This window comes from Gymnogyps californianus, chromosome 4, assembly GCF_018139145.2.
Source record: "Gymnogyps californianus isolate 813 chromosome 4, ASM1813914v2, whole genome shotgun sequence".
Taxonomy (NCBI): Eukaryota; Metazoa; Chordata; class Aves; order Accipitriformes; family Cathartidae; genus Gymnogyps; species Gymnogyps californianus.
The window spans coordinates 9,409,078-9,424,792 of NC_059474.1; the positions used below are offsets into that span (position 1 = coordinate 9,409,078).

At 43.9% G+C, this 15,715-nt stretch overlaps 1 protein-coding gene across 1 annotated transcript; it reads left to right on the plus strand.

Moving 5' to 3' along the window:
- Positions 1-17: 17 nt before the first annotated feature.
- On the plus strand, positions 18-13,477 carry C4H4orf48 (chromosome 4 C4orf48 homolog). Its single transcript, XM_050896669.1, has 3 exons — positions 18-165; positions 6,990-7,078; positions 10,972-13,477. The coding sequence occupies exons 1-3, from the start codon at positions 33-35 to the stop codon at positions 11,035-11,037; spliced, it is 288 nt and encodes a 95-aa protein (XP_050752626.1). The 5' UTR covers positions 18-32; the 3' UTR covers positions 11,038-13,477.
- The last annotated feature ends 2,238 nt before the right edge of the window (positions 13,478-15,715 follow it).

Here is a 15,715-nt window from a genome sequence, read left to right on the forward strand (position 1 = left end):
GTTTCAGGCAGGGAAGATAGCTTGAATTATTGATGAGAGTAATGGCGTTGCCGTCTGTCTGGAGTGTGATGCGTGTGGCGATCCCGTTCATCTCGGTGGTTGGCCTGCTAAGCGTGAGGCTTGTGGGGGCCGGCCAGGACTCTGGGAGTGTCATTCCTGCCGAAAGTACGTACCTGCTGTGCGCACTCATGCCCTCCCGCTGCACCGCGTCCTGCTTTCTTTCCTCCACTTAACCCACAGCAGCCACACAGACCTTAAGCTCCAGGGGAACGTTGCCTTGCCTGATTAGCGAGGGAGTAATGATGAATTTGTAACATGTCAGCAAAGCACATGAAAACAATGCTTATAAAAACAGCAAGCAAGCAAAGGATTAGTAGTTATTTAGGAAAAAATGCTAACTGCGTACTACAATTTTCATTGGAGCTTGTTTTAAAGCTCTTTGGTTGTAGGTCTTTTAGATCTGCTTCTCGAGAGTTTCGTTTCCAGATTTGCCACAATACATACAACTTCCTTGCTGGTCTGAGTTGTTAGAAGAAAATCTGTGTTTATTTCTGCTAGAGCATTACATTTTGCTTATTTTAGTATTTGGTTGGAACAATAGGTCAAGTTCAACTTTCTTGTAACCACTACAGATTGACACAGGGGAAGTTTACCCAAACAGTGTATTTGTAAAGCATATATAGATTTCTGAAATCCTGCTGCTATTCTGCAAACCTAAAAAATAAATCAATATGACAGACTGGCTTGAGCACACCGTGGAGCTGGGAGCTCTTGAATTTGGATCACAGCTCTATATTAGCTTCCTCTGTCATTTTGAGCAAGTCCCTAGTTAAACTTTTTCAGCTCCAGAATGAGGCAATAGTTAAAGATATTAGCGGATGGAGTCAATGTTCGCAGGGTGTTTTGGTGACAGCAAGTGGGAAGTAGCCACTCATTAGAAACTTAAAATATCCTCTGGGAGAAAAAAAAAGGAAGGTAATTGCATACAAACCAATCTCTAGTTCTTAGTCATGCTTACTTTGTATCACAGCTATCTTTTTACATGACTACCAAAATATTTAATACAAGACCTGATTTAGTCACTGCATTTTATTCTCCTATAATTCTGTGACTGGTTTTCAAATACACCTATGTGCATTTGTCTCTACAGGACTTGCATGCTGAATTCCCTTCTTTTTCCATTCTCTTCTTTTTTTATTAGTGCTAAGTTTTGGTCTGTTCTAAAACAGACCTCATCTCTAGTTTATGTGTCTGTTTTCTAGGCATTAATTAATTTTAATAAGTTTTGTGACAAGTAGTCCATTTTATCTCCTCAAGGAGAAAATCATGCTTGAAAAATAAATTATATGTGCCCTTTATGTGTCTATGTTAGCAGAGGCAAGCCAACACATTTTTAGGGAAAAGTATATAGTGGTTCCTTGTTCTGCTTGTGTAGTGGAAACTCCCATTTTATCTGTAGCACAAAACTCTTGGCCAGACTGAGGATGACTCCTTGAGTCTCTGACCCCAGTCTCAAGGAGTTATCTTTTTTATATCCTCTGGCCAGGCTACTGAGTCCCCTGAAGAGCCCTTGGGGAAGATTCCTTGTCTTGTCTTACTCCTGCATGTGAGAGTGAGGAATGAAGGGCAGGTCAGAGTGTTTCTGCGGCCAGTGTTTCTGCAGAGACATGCTGCTCTGTCCTGAGTAATGGAGGCTGGTAGCATTGCTAGGAATGCATAGTGGTATTTCTGTCTGAGGCCAGGCCAGGAGGAAGACTGTCAGCTGATCATGAATTGTAAATTGTTTTGTGCTGCTGCAGGGACAGAGTTTTAAAGCAACAAGGAACTCGGGATGCTCCTAATCAGCCACTTGTTGAGAGAGTGCTGCATAGCTGCTAAGTGCTCCAGGTACTTTCCTTTGCCCATCAGGGCTCTTCCTGATAGTTAACCTGTGGAAGTCCTCCCTTAGGACACGGTGGATGCTGAAAGTTTGCTTGGGATTGCAGAACTGATTGGGTAAATTAAGGAAAAAAATCTTAGAAAGGGCCGTTAGATACAGCAGCAGTTCTTCTGGCTCAGGAGCTGCCTCAGCATATTCCTGAGGCCTGGGAGGGTCTTCGGGGACATCCTTCCATACTTGCCCTGCTCTTATGCTCTTTCATGGGCATCCATTGTTGGCCATGAAGGTCACGTCTATAACCAGTGCCCATGGATGTTCCCTGGTATGGGGACATGACTGTACTAGTAACCTGCTAGGATGGTCCCTGGCACACTTTTGTCCATGACAGGAGGCCAATTGCCTATCTGAAAGACAGAGTTTACTGTTCCAGAGATGAGCTGTCCCATGCCAGCTGCTCTCAAAGCTTGGGAATGCTCCTAGACACATTTCATGTACTACAAGAGATGTAGCTCATGGGAGACAGGACACTGGGCCAGGCAGACCTTTGATGTGATCTAGTACAGACATTCCTGGATCTTTTCCTGCTTGATGTCAGCTCCGCTGGCTATTTCTCATCAAGGAGTTGATCCTCCTGGGCACTGACCCATTTTGGAGGCAGTGCCACTGCAGCACGTGTGCACACCTTCCCTGTTGCTGGTGCTTAAGTCCATACTGTCAGCCCAGGTAAAATGGGGGCTATGTGATCCTGGATGACCCAGGGAGAAAAACGGGGCTCTAGCACATGTTCTTGACAGGGATATATGATGTACATGGACCACACTAAGTGCCACTCTGCAGGGCAGACCCGTGTGGTGCTCGATGCTTTTCTCTGTTCCCACGTGTGCGACATGGGACTGGGAACATGCCTTTAGCAGGAACAATCCCTCACAGACCACACAGCGCTACAGCCTCTCTCTGCCACTTGGTGGAAGAAACATGTCCCTCCTGCAGCACCACGAGCAGGAGAGGGGCAGCAATGCTCTTGTGCAAGTGTGGGAGGTGCAGGAGTCACAGGAGAGAAGCATGAGAGTGAGTCAGAGGAGTTCTTAGCATTGCAGAGAGATCCTGCCCTGTGTGTGGCACCGATATCTGGCTTGGGGTACCATCACCTGCTCTCCACTTGGCATACTTTCCGCCAGCCAGAGAGCCAGGACCAGCTTTTTATGAATAATGCTAATTAGCAGTGATTAATCATGTCCTTATACTTTGTACACAGCACTTTGCATATGCAAAAGACTGTTCAAGTATGAAGTGGTGTTACTAATGTTTGCAGATTATTTTCTTTAAAGTTCAGTGCAATCCACTAAAAAAAGTTAAGTAATTTCCCCAACTTCCCATTACATTTATAGCCCAGATCACCCACTGTGAAAGCTGAAATGTGGAATTTGAAGAGCAGAAGCTGGTCAGTCTGTTTTCATTAGCCAAGGTGCATGAAATACAAAGAGTAAACGCCATGTGCATACGACAGAAAGTAAATTAGACTTCCACAGTGCTTTCAGTTCCAGTTTTTCACCAAGAAGAAGCCAAGAAGCATATTTTAAGCTCTCCTCCCCCACTTCTCCCCAAACACACAAAGACACATGCAGTCTTCATGCTGACAGGACCCATTTAAAGAATTATAGTTGACTCTTGATAATTCTCATTATGTTAATCCACAAACCTGTTAAGTCTCCCCATGAGTGATGGTCTGTTCCCAGCTGTCAGCAAGGAATTAATAGCACTCTGCTGTACTTTGCTATGATGTGACTTAAGGTTTGGTTTCATGTTTTCTTTAAGCTGATGAAAGCCTATGCTGCCTCTGCCCTTCTCCTTCCCATAACCTGGCCTCCTGTCCTTGCCCTGTTTCTTGTTCTGTCCCCAGAACTTGGGCATTCAGGATCTGATCTGGAGAAAAAAAATCAACGATCCAGCTGACCAAGCAACTGCATGGCCACTCCTGCTATGAGTGAGGGAAGGTGTGGGAACACGTAGCCAAAGACAGAAAGCAGGGTGGGATTGCTCCTATTGGCAACAGCACATATTTAGATTTGTTTAAAACCTTTGTGAAAACAGACCCTTAGACATCATTATGTTGGGAAAATGTCCACAGGCATCCTACTGAAAATATTGTGAGCATGAAGACAGATTAAGTCCAGCTAGATAGGCCAGTTTACCAGCCCAGCTCTTCAATCTGGAAAGGAGACACCGAGGCAGGGAGTGATGGAGAGCAGCAAAGTCATAAGTGGGACAAAGATAGTGACTATTTAATAACTGTCTCTTCCACTGCAAAAATTAGAGGCAGGAAATGAAAGCAGCAGATGTTAACTTCAGAGCAGACAGGAACGGTATTTTGTTCACTCGCTCACTGAATAGCTGACCTGTGGAACTCATTGCCACAGGATGCTGTAGATGCCAAAAGTTTACATGGATACAGGAAGCAACAGGGCAAATTAATGTGAGAAAAATTCATGGAGGGCTTATCAGATGTAGAAACACCAGCCAGACTCAGGCTACCCTCCAACCTCTTGGCAGGCTAGAAGAACATTGCTAGAGGCTTATTCTTGTATCTTCCTTAAGTATCTGCTATTGGCTACTGCGAGAGTCTGGCTAGTATAATAGTTTAAAAGCCCTGTTAGAGTCAAGACTTGGGCAGCTCTGCTGGTAAAAGTCCAACTGTAGCTATAGGCTTTCCAGGTGGTGGGGTATTGCCCCTGTTTTATTTGGGGAACTGCATTCAAGTTGCTCTGTGCTTGTGGAAGATGCTTGATGGAGAGATCAGCACTGCCCTAGTTCAGTCCCCAAGGTGCACACAACAGATGTGTGCTCTGCAAGGCTGCATGGGTGGAAGAGTTTGTAGCCAGCCACCTCCCCAGCGGCTTGTCACCTCCTCCCAGGTACAGCTGTCCTCTCATCTGCCAGTGGTGCTGCGTCAGTGCGTCCTCTCTGCGCCGCTGTAAGTCAAAATAATGCATCCTATCCTGGGATATAGCTGGTTGGAGGAATCACATGAGCTCTCCCACTGCCAGCGCTGCAGGGCTGCTAGCTCCCAGCAGGCAGGGGTGCTAACCAGACCCAGAGACAGCTGTGCCTGGAGAAGTACCCTCCACCAAGGAGGACAGCCCAGGAAACTATATTAAAGGGTGAATATCCCATTATGTGGTGAAACTGGCTGCATCTGCACTGTGGCTTTGAAGAGCAGTGCCGTATAAGGAGCTTTGCATGTGCTGATCCAGGACACACAGAGCTGCACGGGCAGGTGTCCTCAGTGCCACCACCATTTTCCTGCAGAAGCTGCTTTGATGCCAGGGCAGCTGCTTTCACAGGGGTGGCAGAAGTGAAATAACCACTTGGCATGGTTGTGCCATTCCACTAGTATCTCCCTGTCCACATAGGAGCACTTGGCTGCCATAAATACCAGTGAATGATCCCACACAGCCATGGCCTTCATGAGGGCCTGGGGAGACTTCCTGGGTGGCAGGCAGTGATTGACTATGGAATTCATGGCTCTCCTCAAAGATGCTTTCTACACACTGCTGGAGCAGGAGACATTAATTTATGACCTGTAGTTTGTTTTTTCTCCAACAAGTTCTGATTTTGAGAATACTTTAGTGACAAGCACTTCAGGGCATGCAGCACTTCACCAAGGTGGAGCCAGGGCAGGGTGCTTTCTGAGAAGACTACAGCAAGGGGAGGGAGCAGGCCATGGCACCAAGTAAATGATGGATTTGCTGACAGCAGACTGAGGATGCAGGTTCTTTCTAAGGGCTCTGCTCTATGATCTGAAGTGAAAACAATTAAATTACTGAAATACTGAAAACAGGAGGAGGTTGAGTGTCTTTAAAACGTGCTCAAAACCATCCTGTTGCTGCTCCTCTCGGGCCTGGAGAGAGAGTCTTTGTGAGTGATGCTGTTCTTATAGAGGTGGGGACTTCGCATGTCCCCATATCCCTTGAATTAAATCCCTGGCTTGATCCCTGGGTCTCCCTGAGATGTCAGCTGCATGGAGGGGAGATGGAGGAGGATGGGTGAGAGAGAAACACCTCCTCAACAGGTTAAAGCCCCTAAGAGGCTTGCTGGGGACCAAGAAGCACTCTGGCTGCTCCCTTCCATCAGGCTCAACGCAGAAGTCCGTGTTGGCAGCAGGGTGCCAAGCACAGGGTGCTGCAGTGCTGCACGGCAGGTCCCTGGCTCCAGGCAGCTCCCCAGCTATCTCAGCAGCAGCTTTGCACCCTCTTTGCTTTGTCAGAGCCGCACAAGTGGCTGCCTGTGGACAATGATTTCAGCATCACCCCCCCCAACATGGGGGCTCTGTGATCAATGCAAAATGTCCTCTCTCCCCATTCCCCCTGCATCTCCTCCAGTATCTGCAATTTCTTCTTCTGAAAACCCACACTTCATTAACTCTGTGACTGAACGAAAGGGCCTGAGATTAGTGCAGGGTGAATCCTGGCAGAGCAGAAATGCCCAGGTCCACAAATGAGCCATTTTAGTTGTTGTCAAGTCCCTTCCTCCCCCTCTTCTCTGCCTTTTCCCTGTCCTGCCCCTCTGTGCACACACACTGGCACCAGCTGCAGAGCCAGTGGGATGCTTTGCATTCCTGGCAGAGAAAAAATACAGCAGCAGGTGAAAGGAAGCAAATACAGATCTGACACTGTCCCTTGCCAAGCTGCTCTGTAAGAGATCCTGTAAAAACAGACCTGCCTATCTGATTTCTGAACCACTGCAAACTGCTATTTTCAGTGTATCAGTTGAGAATTAACTCATGTCTGAGAAGTTTTGAGGTTTTCCATTTCAAGGGGAGAGGCTGGGGGCTGAAGGCACACAGCACCGGGCAGAATCAAGCCTGGACTATGTTCAGAAAAGCACACACAGCAAAATGCTCTTGTGTTTTTGCTGGTCCTTGCACATTTGCGCAAGGATAGATACAGCCCTGTCCACAGGCAGCCCTAACTTTGTACACATGCAGGTGTGGGTGCCTGGTAAAATGGGTTTTCTCCTGGCATTGCAAGGTCTCTGACTAGTCCCTCTCTGTACTGCCACACTCCAAATTTCATGCTGTGACAGTGATGTCTTCTTCTGTACCTTTTTCCAGGTCGTCCCTGTGTTGACTGCCATGCGTTTGAGTTCATGCAGAGGGCGTTGCAGGATTTGAAGAAGACAGCGTATAATCTAGACACACGGGTATGTGTTTCTATAGAAATGCTTTTACTTAGCCTTTATCTCCAAGTGGCCAGGTCTGCTTGTCTGTGTACAGCAGACACGACATCTCTGCTGACTCACTTCCATTTCAGCAAATAGGATTGTACCAAGTACAGATTATTTTTCATAGGCTGGAGAGGTTCATTAAAGATCATCTAGTCAGACTTCTTGTATAACAGGCTAAGGAATTACCCCAGACAGTCCCTGCATCCAACAGAGAAGGAAAGAAGATGTATGAAGGGAGAGAAGAACAAGAAAGATGATTTACTCTTTATCTCACAACCTTGCTTCTGAGCTGTGGACTGACTGCTCACTGGCCAGGAGGAGAAAGTGAACTGGAGAGCAAGAAGGTGGCAGGCAGGGCTGGCAGAGAGCAAAGGGAAGCACATATATTCCTTGCTCATGGATCGATACTCTATGAAAGAGGGGGAAGGACATTTGCCTAGGTAGTTATCACAGCACACAGGGCATATTGCAATTTCACATGCTGGTCTTGTGCTGCAGAGGTCCCAATGAACAAAAAATGAGGGTGTGTTAAATGCCCTGATTTTAGCAATGCTTACATACGTGGGTTCATAAATATGCACAAACACTGACTGGGGTAGGACTTACCACAGTGGTTCCCATGCTGTGTGAAGTTTGCAAGGTGCAGGAGGTCTCTCACCTCTAGTAAAGTGCCCCTCATGTATGTCTTGTCCTACCTCTCCTTCCCTAACAGCTCCACTAACACTGGCAATATGACAGTAAAGCAACTTGTGGGGAGCGAAACCAGTTCACAGCCACACCTCCCAGTTCCTTTACGTGCCCACTCAGTGCCCGTGGCCAGTGCCGTCTCTGTTGGTAGGTGAGAAGGGCTTCTTGTTCCTCGAAAGTCACGCTCCGCTCAAATTGTCATTCACAGCAGTCAACCAAAGAGATGTAAATCAATTATGTGTCTCAAACTGTAACACAGAAGGGCAATTACATTGCTTTGCCTTTGGTTTCTTGTGACCTTGGGCAATCATGTAGGGCCCTACACAATAAGGTTGGAGTGACTTTAGCTTTCTTGAGCTATCAATAGCAAACTGATTAGGGCAGAGCTCTGAGTGCAGTACGGGTTACATTGCAAAAGTTTCCCATGCACTAGCGTAATACTAAATAACTGTTAAGTGTCAGACTGTGAATAGAGGGGCTTTACCTCCAGCAGCTGTGCTGGGCTGTTCTGGTGCATAGTGGGGTTTCACCTGTTTGGATTAGGTTCAGCTGAAATGTTTTGTACCTACACATGACACAGCAAGACCATGTGCAATCGCAGCTGTGTTGGTTCTTATACTGTCACCAGGCTTTACAGGGGAAGTTAAAGGAGGTACTAAATTTCTGTCTAAGCTGCACTGGGAAGATGTTTTTGAATGCAACAGAGGCAGCACAATTCCTTAATCCCACTTACAGAGATATTCAGACATATCTGTGTTGGCTATTCTGTTCGGAGAGTGGAGTGAGAATACAACCCATCAGAGAGCAATGCTGTCTTGTAAGAGGTGAGGCAGAATATAAAGGGAGAAGCTGGTCCCAGAGCGCTGCAAGATAAGCTTCTGTTTCTGTGAAGACCTGGGCAGGCCTGAGATGCCAAGGCACTGATTCAGACAGCTCTCAGTATTACAGAACAAGGGGCATAGGAACAGTGCACCACCAAAACAAACGTAACCAGTTATCTGGAACATCACCCACCCTTTGACAACTGTCAGAGTTTAATAGCACTAGTGAAGAAAGGGTATATTACTGTCCATCTTTTCCAGCCTTTGGATTGAGACTCCAAAGGCCCTTCTGGAAGAGATGCTTTAGTTAAATACAAATTATGAATGATGCAGAGATACTAAAGTGAAATGCAGTGGCCAGGGTACAGGCTGAAAGGTACAGCCTCCATATCCTTACTCAATCACTGGTGCTTGGCTCATGCTGACCAACTATAATTTCTCAAGTTTTACACACAAATAACTTCATTCAACAACTCCTGAGTCTTGAAAGTTGTTGTTACAAGGGCAAGCCCCATGCAGGACTGTTCCTATCAGGGACTTCCTAAGCCAATGCCAACAGGGCCACAATTAATTTTTGTAATTGATGCTTCTCTTTCATAGTCTTTCAGTTTACAATTGAGTGCTCCCAGAGCTGCTCTTCCTGCCTGTGAATAGTCATGAGTGACGCCTAGGCAGGGTTTGTGGTAACAGTGACAGCTTGTTGGCATTACGGTGAAATCCAATAAGCCTGTTTGATGTTAAGATGATTCTATGACTTCTACTGGGCTCCCAACAATGAGAGCATTCACTCATCCAAGATTTCATTGTACAAGCGAGGAGCAGTGTTTAATAATGCCTGCCATTGCACTAAGCCGATAAGTTAAAGCAGACAAGAAAAGTGAACAAGTCCTCTTTAATGCAAAGGTGGATGTCAAAAGTTTGAGTTGAAAAGGATAGAGGGCTGTGGAGGGGAGGGATAATCAGTTCTGAAACAGCCTCTCCCTGCAACAGCTTGCAGTCTGAGAACAAGAAATGAGTAGTAGAGAGTGGGAACTGCTGGGGGACAGAGGTGCTGCTGGCCAAGCAAGGCAGAGCTTGGTGGAGCAGGTCCCCAGGTAGAAGTGCCCAGCTACTCTTTTGGAGTAGCTGTGTGTCTTTGTTAATTAGCCCTTTGCTGTTTCTAATTTGTCAGGAGGTATCATGTCAGAGGAACACCAGCAGGCTGAAGACCTTGTTGTTTCACAGAGCTTTGAGATAATTTGTTAACAAGTGGTTTTCAACCTTTAATGTTTTTTTCCAGTGCAGATGGGAAACCCATTCATGGTGAATTTAAGCCTGGTAACTTTTTTTCCCCCTCAAGAAACTCTTCAAAGTCAGTCTACAAACTGGTTAAGGGACCACAGACCACAGGGTGAAAACCACAAGATATGCTCAGGAAGAAGTTTCCCTTCAGTCACAATTGCACTTGCTAATATGTGAGTTGCTCGCACCGACAATTTTATTTTGAGTCTTGCAAGAGACTCAGCTTCTGAAATGATGGTGCCATTTGAGAAATTCGGCCTTTGTTTCTCAAAAAGTGAGACCAAGACCCACAAAAGGTTTAAGTTATTTGATCACAATTAAATAAATGATACTTAAATATCTTTCAGGATCTGAAGTTAATTTTTTTTCCTGGATACAGAGAAAAAAAGCTAGGAAATGCTTTTCCACTAAGGCGCTCCAAAAACAAGAGCAAGTAATTTTAAATGATGTATATAGAGAATGGTTTTTAAGCTTTTGATGGTGTTCTGGGGGTATGGCTCCAAATGGAATTGATAATAAGGCAACTATCAGTAAATTAACTCAGGTTAAAATAGGAGCCACAAACTCAAGTCTAGATCTGCCCTGAAAGATTATGAGTTTCAGACAACAAGGTTAGACTGACAGCTGTATTGAACTCAGAGTTACTCTAGAGAAACAGCAGTGTAACTGAGAGCACAACTGACTCCTCAGCACATGCTTTCTGGTGCAATTAAATTATACAGTACTGAAGACATCATCAACAGGAAGCCATCAATCACTGCGAAGGAATTAAAAGCAGTGCAGTTGAAAGTGGAATTTTTCTCAGTATTTATAAAGGACACTTTAATAATTTTGACAGCCTACTCCCTAGAAGTTAACCGTGAAAATGAAACATCTAAACTATAAAAATACTCTCCATGCATCTTGGTTCTGAATATACTTATTTCATCACTTTTTCTGGATGAAAACCAGCACTAATAACTATGATTTTTCACTCAGCAAAGCACCTTGGCTACAGCTGTGCAGAGGGATTAGGTCTAATCAATTATATACTCTTTTAAAGTGATATATTCAGTTCTTTGATTTCATGTTTTTTCGCAGACAGAAACCCTCCTCCTGAGAGCGGAAAAGAGAGGCCTGTGTGATTGCTTTCGTGCAATACACTGAAATGAGCACTGGGATTTGGCCAATGGACATTTATTCATTTTTAAAATGCTACTCAATAATTACAGGAAGATACAGAGTGCAAGTTGTGCCACACCGCAAGGAAAACAATTTTTATCCAAACAGGTACAGCTCAGATCATTTTTGCTTTGATGTGTTTTATCATTACTATATGCGATATTGCATCTGCTGAAATGTCAACAGAAGAAACAGTGCCAAAGTCTTGCTCATGGGTTTTATGCAAGGATAGCATCTCGCTTTTCTGGTATTTCAAGCCAAAAATTGTCCTTGGACTCTCAGGCCAACCCCTCAGCACATGTGAATTGCCATAGATCTGTGAAAGTCAGTGGAATCAAATTCTTTAATAAATTTATGGTAGAATGTATCCCTAACATGAAAAGAAAGCTACTTTGCAATGATGCATAGCTAAACATTTGCAAACAAGCAGTCATGGCTTTATATAGAAATTAATAGTTGTCACTGACTGCTTGGCAGTCCAAGGAAGGTATTTGTTCCCAATTGTATCAATAGTCCAGTGCATAGCAAACACAGTAATCTGTAGCACAATTTTAATTTCTTCAGAGCCACACAGTAGCTGTGATCTTTTTGGAGAGATTTATTAAGTATCTAATGTGATCAGTAACATTTGTAATCACATGAATACTGCCTGGCAATTGAACTGATTGCGTCTGCCAAAATCTTCTGGAGAAGTGTCTTTCATTAAGCAAATCACATACTGGATTGAACCACTCAAACTGGCCTCTACAGAGAGTTTTGGCAGAGAGCCTACAAAACGCCTGTGTGCCCAGGAGTCTCCTGCAAACTGTATTTTGAGAAATATTTAAGTTCTTCCAAAATGGGCAATAGCTCTTGCATGGACTTTACACTCCATAGCGGTGGGTTACAGTGCTGATACTATTAATATTCCTGCTGCAGTCAGTGTGAGACAAGAGAAAACAAAACAATTTAGGCAGTGTAGTAGTAGTAGACGACAAGATTGCGCCTTGTTACTCTTTGAAAAAGAATACCAAATCCTTTCTCATTGTTTTCCTTTTTTCCTTTGTTTTGGGGAGGAGAGCAGAAACTGGCCCCAGTGGAAAGTTCTTGTAGATAATAACAGATTTTTCATAGGGCTTAAAATATCATCCCCAAAGTATAATTATTAGAGATTTGTATATCAGCTAGAGCATCTATGTACAGGCTAGAAACTTTTATACAAACAAGAGTATGGGAGCAGTATCAACAGCAGTGATTTTCAAAGTCATCTTACCAATTCTTATTAATGTCTGTCTTCCCATAAGTGGCTGATATGTTGCTGTCAGGCTGCTCAGTAAGTTATGATGGTAGCTATCTGTACGTGTCCAAACTGCTTCTCTCCCATTTTATCTACCACATTAGGCACAGGGAAATAGGGAACTGTGACCCACTGCCAACTTACTATTTTGTGTGCAGTCATACTCAATAACACAAAGGAGTGTATTACCATATACTCTGCCAAAGTTGTTTGAAAGGCATGTGGTTCTCAGCAAGGAAAAGCTTCCTTGCACCTGCATTTCAAGTAGGAAATTTGCTTTGTCCTTTGTAGTATTCTAGAAAAACCCTTTATAGGTCATCAGGACCTAGTTTGTATAAAAGAAAAGCAGCATGACACAGCAACACATTGCTTCCAGTGGCAATACACTCCACTGTAGCACTGGTAACTGACTGACGGGAAGCAATAGAGGTTATCCTCTATCATAGGTTATCTATATCATAGACCATATTTTATTTTACAGATAAAACAATAGGTTTAACACAACTCCTTTGAAAAATACCAGCCTTAGATTACTTTACTCCCACATAGATTTGAACCAAAGTAATGCACAGATTTTGAGTTGACTTTTTGCAAGAGATGGAGTTCCAGCACTGAACCTGTGAATTTTCCAGCACAGCTCACCTTTTGAGGGGGCAGCACGTCTGTGGTTTTGTATTGCTATTGTGCATGCTTATTCTCCTGGTACTTTAAAGAATCTTGCAAAGTCCTGTTAGCAAGCACTGTTTTTTTGGCTGTGTTTTTATTTAGAAAAATGGTTGCTCACAGTTGAGTTTTGATATACGCAGCTTGTTACGATAAAAAGGTGGAATGAATGACAAGTGGATGTTCTCTGACTCCCAAAGGGATCAGAGTGACACTGCAACTTTACGGTTGTGATGGCAGTGATTATTCTGTATGTACTCTTCTTTGTCTATAATACAATATAATAAAAGGGCAAGATGCATTGTAGTATTTGGTGTGCTTTGTTACTAATTTGAAAAATGATAGTGCTTATATATGAATAAATATCTGGTCTTTAATTAGGTGGAAAATCCACACAGAAAAAATGCTATTTTGAATATGAAAATAAATCCTGTATTTGGGCTAAATTTACAAATGTATTTTTATTTGCTGAAGTATAAAATTAAACTCACGCTTATTTGAAATTAAAAGTACTGCAATGATTTTTGTGAGCTTTTTTAAGGACCCTGTACTCTGTACTTGGTGGTTATGATAAGGCTCCTTATAATTGCTGGATGGCATGAAGAAAAAAAAATTGAGCTAGATAGATAGTTTTAATTTATTATTGCTCATGAAGTTAATTTAAATTCAGAACCCCCTTGAGTCTCCACTTACTAGAAGAAATTCTATATTTTATGAAAGGATTTAATTGCAGGAGGCCTTTAAGCAGAAAGTCTGTTTTCCCACACAACACTTCCAGCACTATTTTGCTGCGGAGCCAAGGCAGTTCTCATGACCTTTTGAAATGAAGTTGTGTCTTCTTTTCTTTTGGTGCAGTGCTGCTGCAGGTAGCCCTGGGCACATGGCATTTGTACACAAGGTGAAGTGCAAGTGGTAGGCTGTAAAGATGCACAGCCAAGTCCTCCCTATAAGAGAAATAGTATAATCATGTTAGCGTGGTGCTATCTCTGGGTAGGCAAGGTGATGGATAAATCCGGGTAATGATCTCCATGACTCCAGAGCTTCTCGTACCTCAGCTAATGCCTTCTTTGGGTGTAATTCTGTGTGTATTCTAAGTAAGTTAGTCATTTTGAGCTGAGTCTCAGGACAACTGTCTGAAGACATGTCTCTGGATTTCATTCTGAAAAATGGGAACACAATTTATCTTGCTTGTAATGAAGATTCCTGCTAGGTAACATCAAAGCTAAGTAGTATTATTGCTAGCTGAATCTCGCTAGTGTATGGGCTGGTGTTCCTTGCCCATATTTTTGTGTGGAATACTCTGAAAGCCCCGTGGAATACCCTCTCCAGATGGAAATCTCATATTTAGAAACCAGTTATTTCTTTGTACCCAGAACTAGTCTGTAGGTAACTCCTGGGTGACCTGAGCATCCAATATACATTCCCCATTTTCTAAGCAATAGTTATAAAGTGTGTAGGTAGTTCCCTTAAGAGTAGGCATGTGGTTTCTGTGCCCCCTCCTTCACCTGCCCCAGGCTGGTACCCAAAGACAAGACCTCCTCATGTAGCAGTGGGACTTGTGGAGGAGGCTGATGTTGCCTGTTTGTTTGCTACCAGAAGACAGATCTCACCCCGCTGAGAGAAAGCACTTGCTGTGCTGAAGGAGGCTAAGAGGAATTCCAGTTTAGTTCAAAGGTAATTTAAAAGAAGAAAGGCTCTGCGGCTGTTATGCCTTTCCCGAGGCAGAGAAGCATAAAGGATCTTTTTTCTTTGGAACTGGCACAAGGCAGAAAGTTCGCCTTTGCCTCTCTTGGCAGACAGGAAAGAGACCCCCTTGCCTAAAACAATGTTCTGCTTAGTCCTTCCCTGGCTTTTCTCTCAGTGAGTGAGAGAAAAGGGGAGCAAGTCTGGAGGGGAAAAAAGATACGTGCCTTCTGCAGCCTGGCTGAGTTCCTGGCAAATCAGTGCTCCTGACTGAGAAACCAGAGCTGCAGCCTCCTAAGGATTTATATGCTGTGCATGGTAAGCGGAGGCTGCAATCATTTTGAATGAGGGCAGTGCTGCAGACAAAGCCAGCACAGCGGTATCAGGAACAGGATTTGAAATGGGGAGCACAGAGATGTTGTGCACACTGATGCAAAAGAAGGGATTATTTTCCCTACTCTCATCAAGCACAGCATGTTAATTTTCCAAGCTTTCCAGAACCTGCTTTTGAGAGCTGTGCAGTGAAATGCAGATGGAAGAGGTGGTTGTGAATAATCCCTGTGCTCCTCAGCTGGAGCTGTGCACAACATGGAAAGTCTCAGGGAGGTTTTGTGCTGTGCTTGTTCCCGAAGAAAATACGGAAGAGCTGGAAGCATCTTCTGCAAACTGGTACTTGCCGATTTGAAAATTAAGGAGAAGCTAATTTGCAGGTGCTTTTACTACCCAAGGAGAAAGGCAGCACTCACTTAAAGAGTGTTCTCGGCAGCAAAAGTTAAATAGAGGTGGAAAACTAATATCAATTGCAAATATATATATGTATGTATAATATGTATATATGTATAAAATATTTAGCCTCATTTTTGCTCCAGTAAACATTTTGAATAAATAATTTCTGATAGCGATGGATGAAGCAGGATGGGTCTGTCTGCTAAACTTCTGAGAAGACACCGTGAATTTCCAATTTCTGATTCTGGCTCGGCCTTGAACAGGCCTTGGGGCTCTGTTCAGAACATGCACTCAGCGTCTCTGCATCTCCACACG

What these genes read in the sequence shown, in the direction of transcription:
- C4H4orf48 (XM_050896669.1), top strand. Translation starts at nt 33, where the DNA reads ATGAGAGTAATGGCGTTGCCGTCTGTCTGGAGTGTGATGCGTGTGGCG. An exon ending in GAGTGTCATTCCTGCCGAAA is followed by an intron (nt 166 to 6,989) that starts GTACGTACCTGC and finishes ACCTTTTTCCAG; the next exon opens with GTCGTCCCTGTGTTGACTGC. An exon ending in CGTATAATCTAGACACACGG is followed by an intron (nt 7,079 to 10,971) that starts GTATGTGTTTCT and finishes GTTTTTTCGCAG; the next exon opens with ACAGAAACCCTCCTCCTGAG.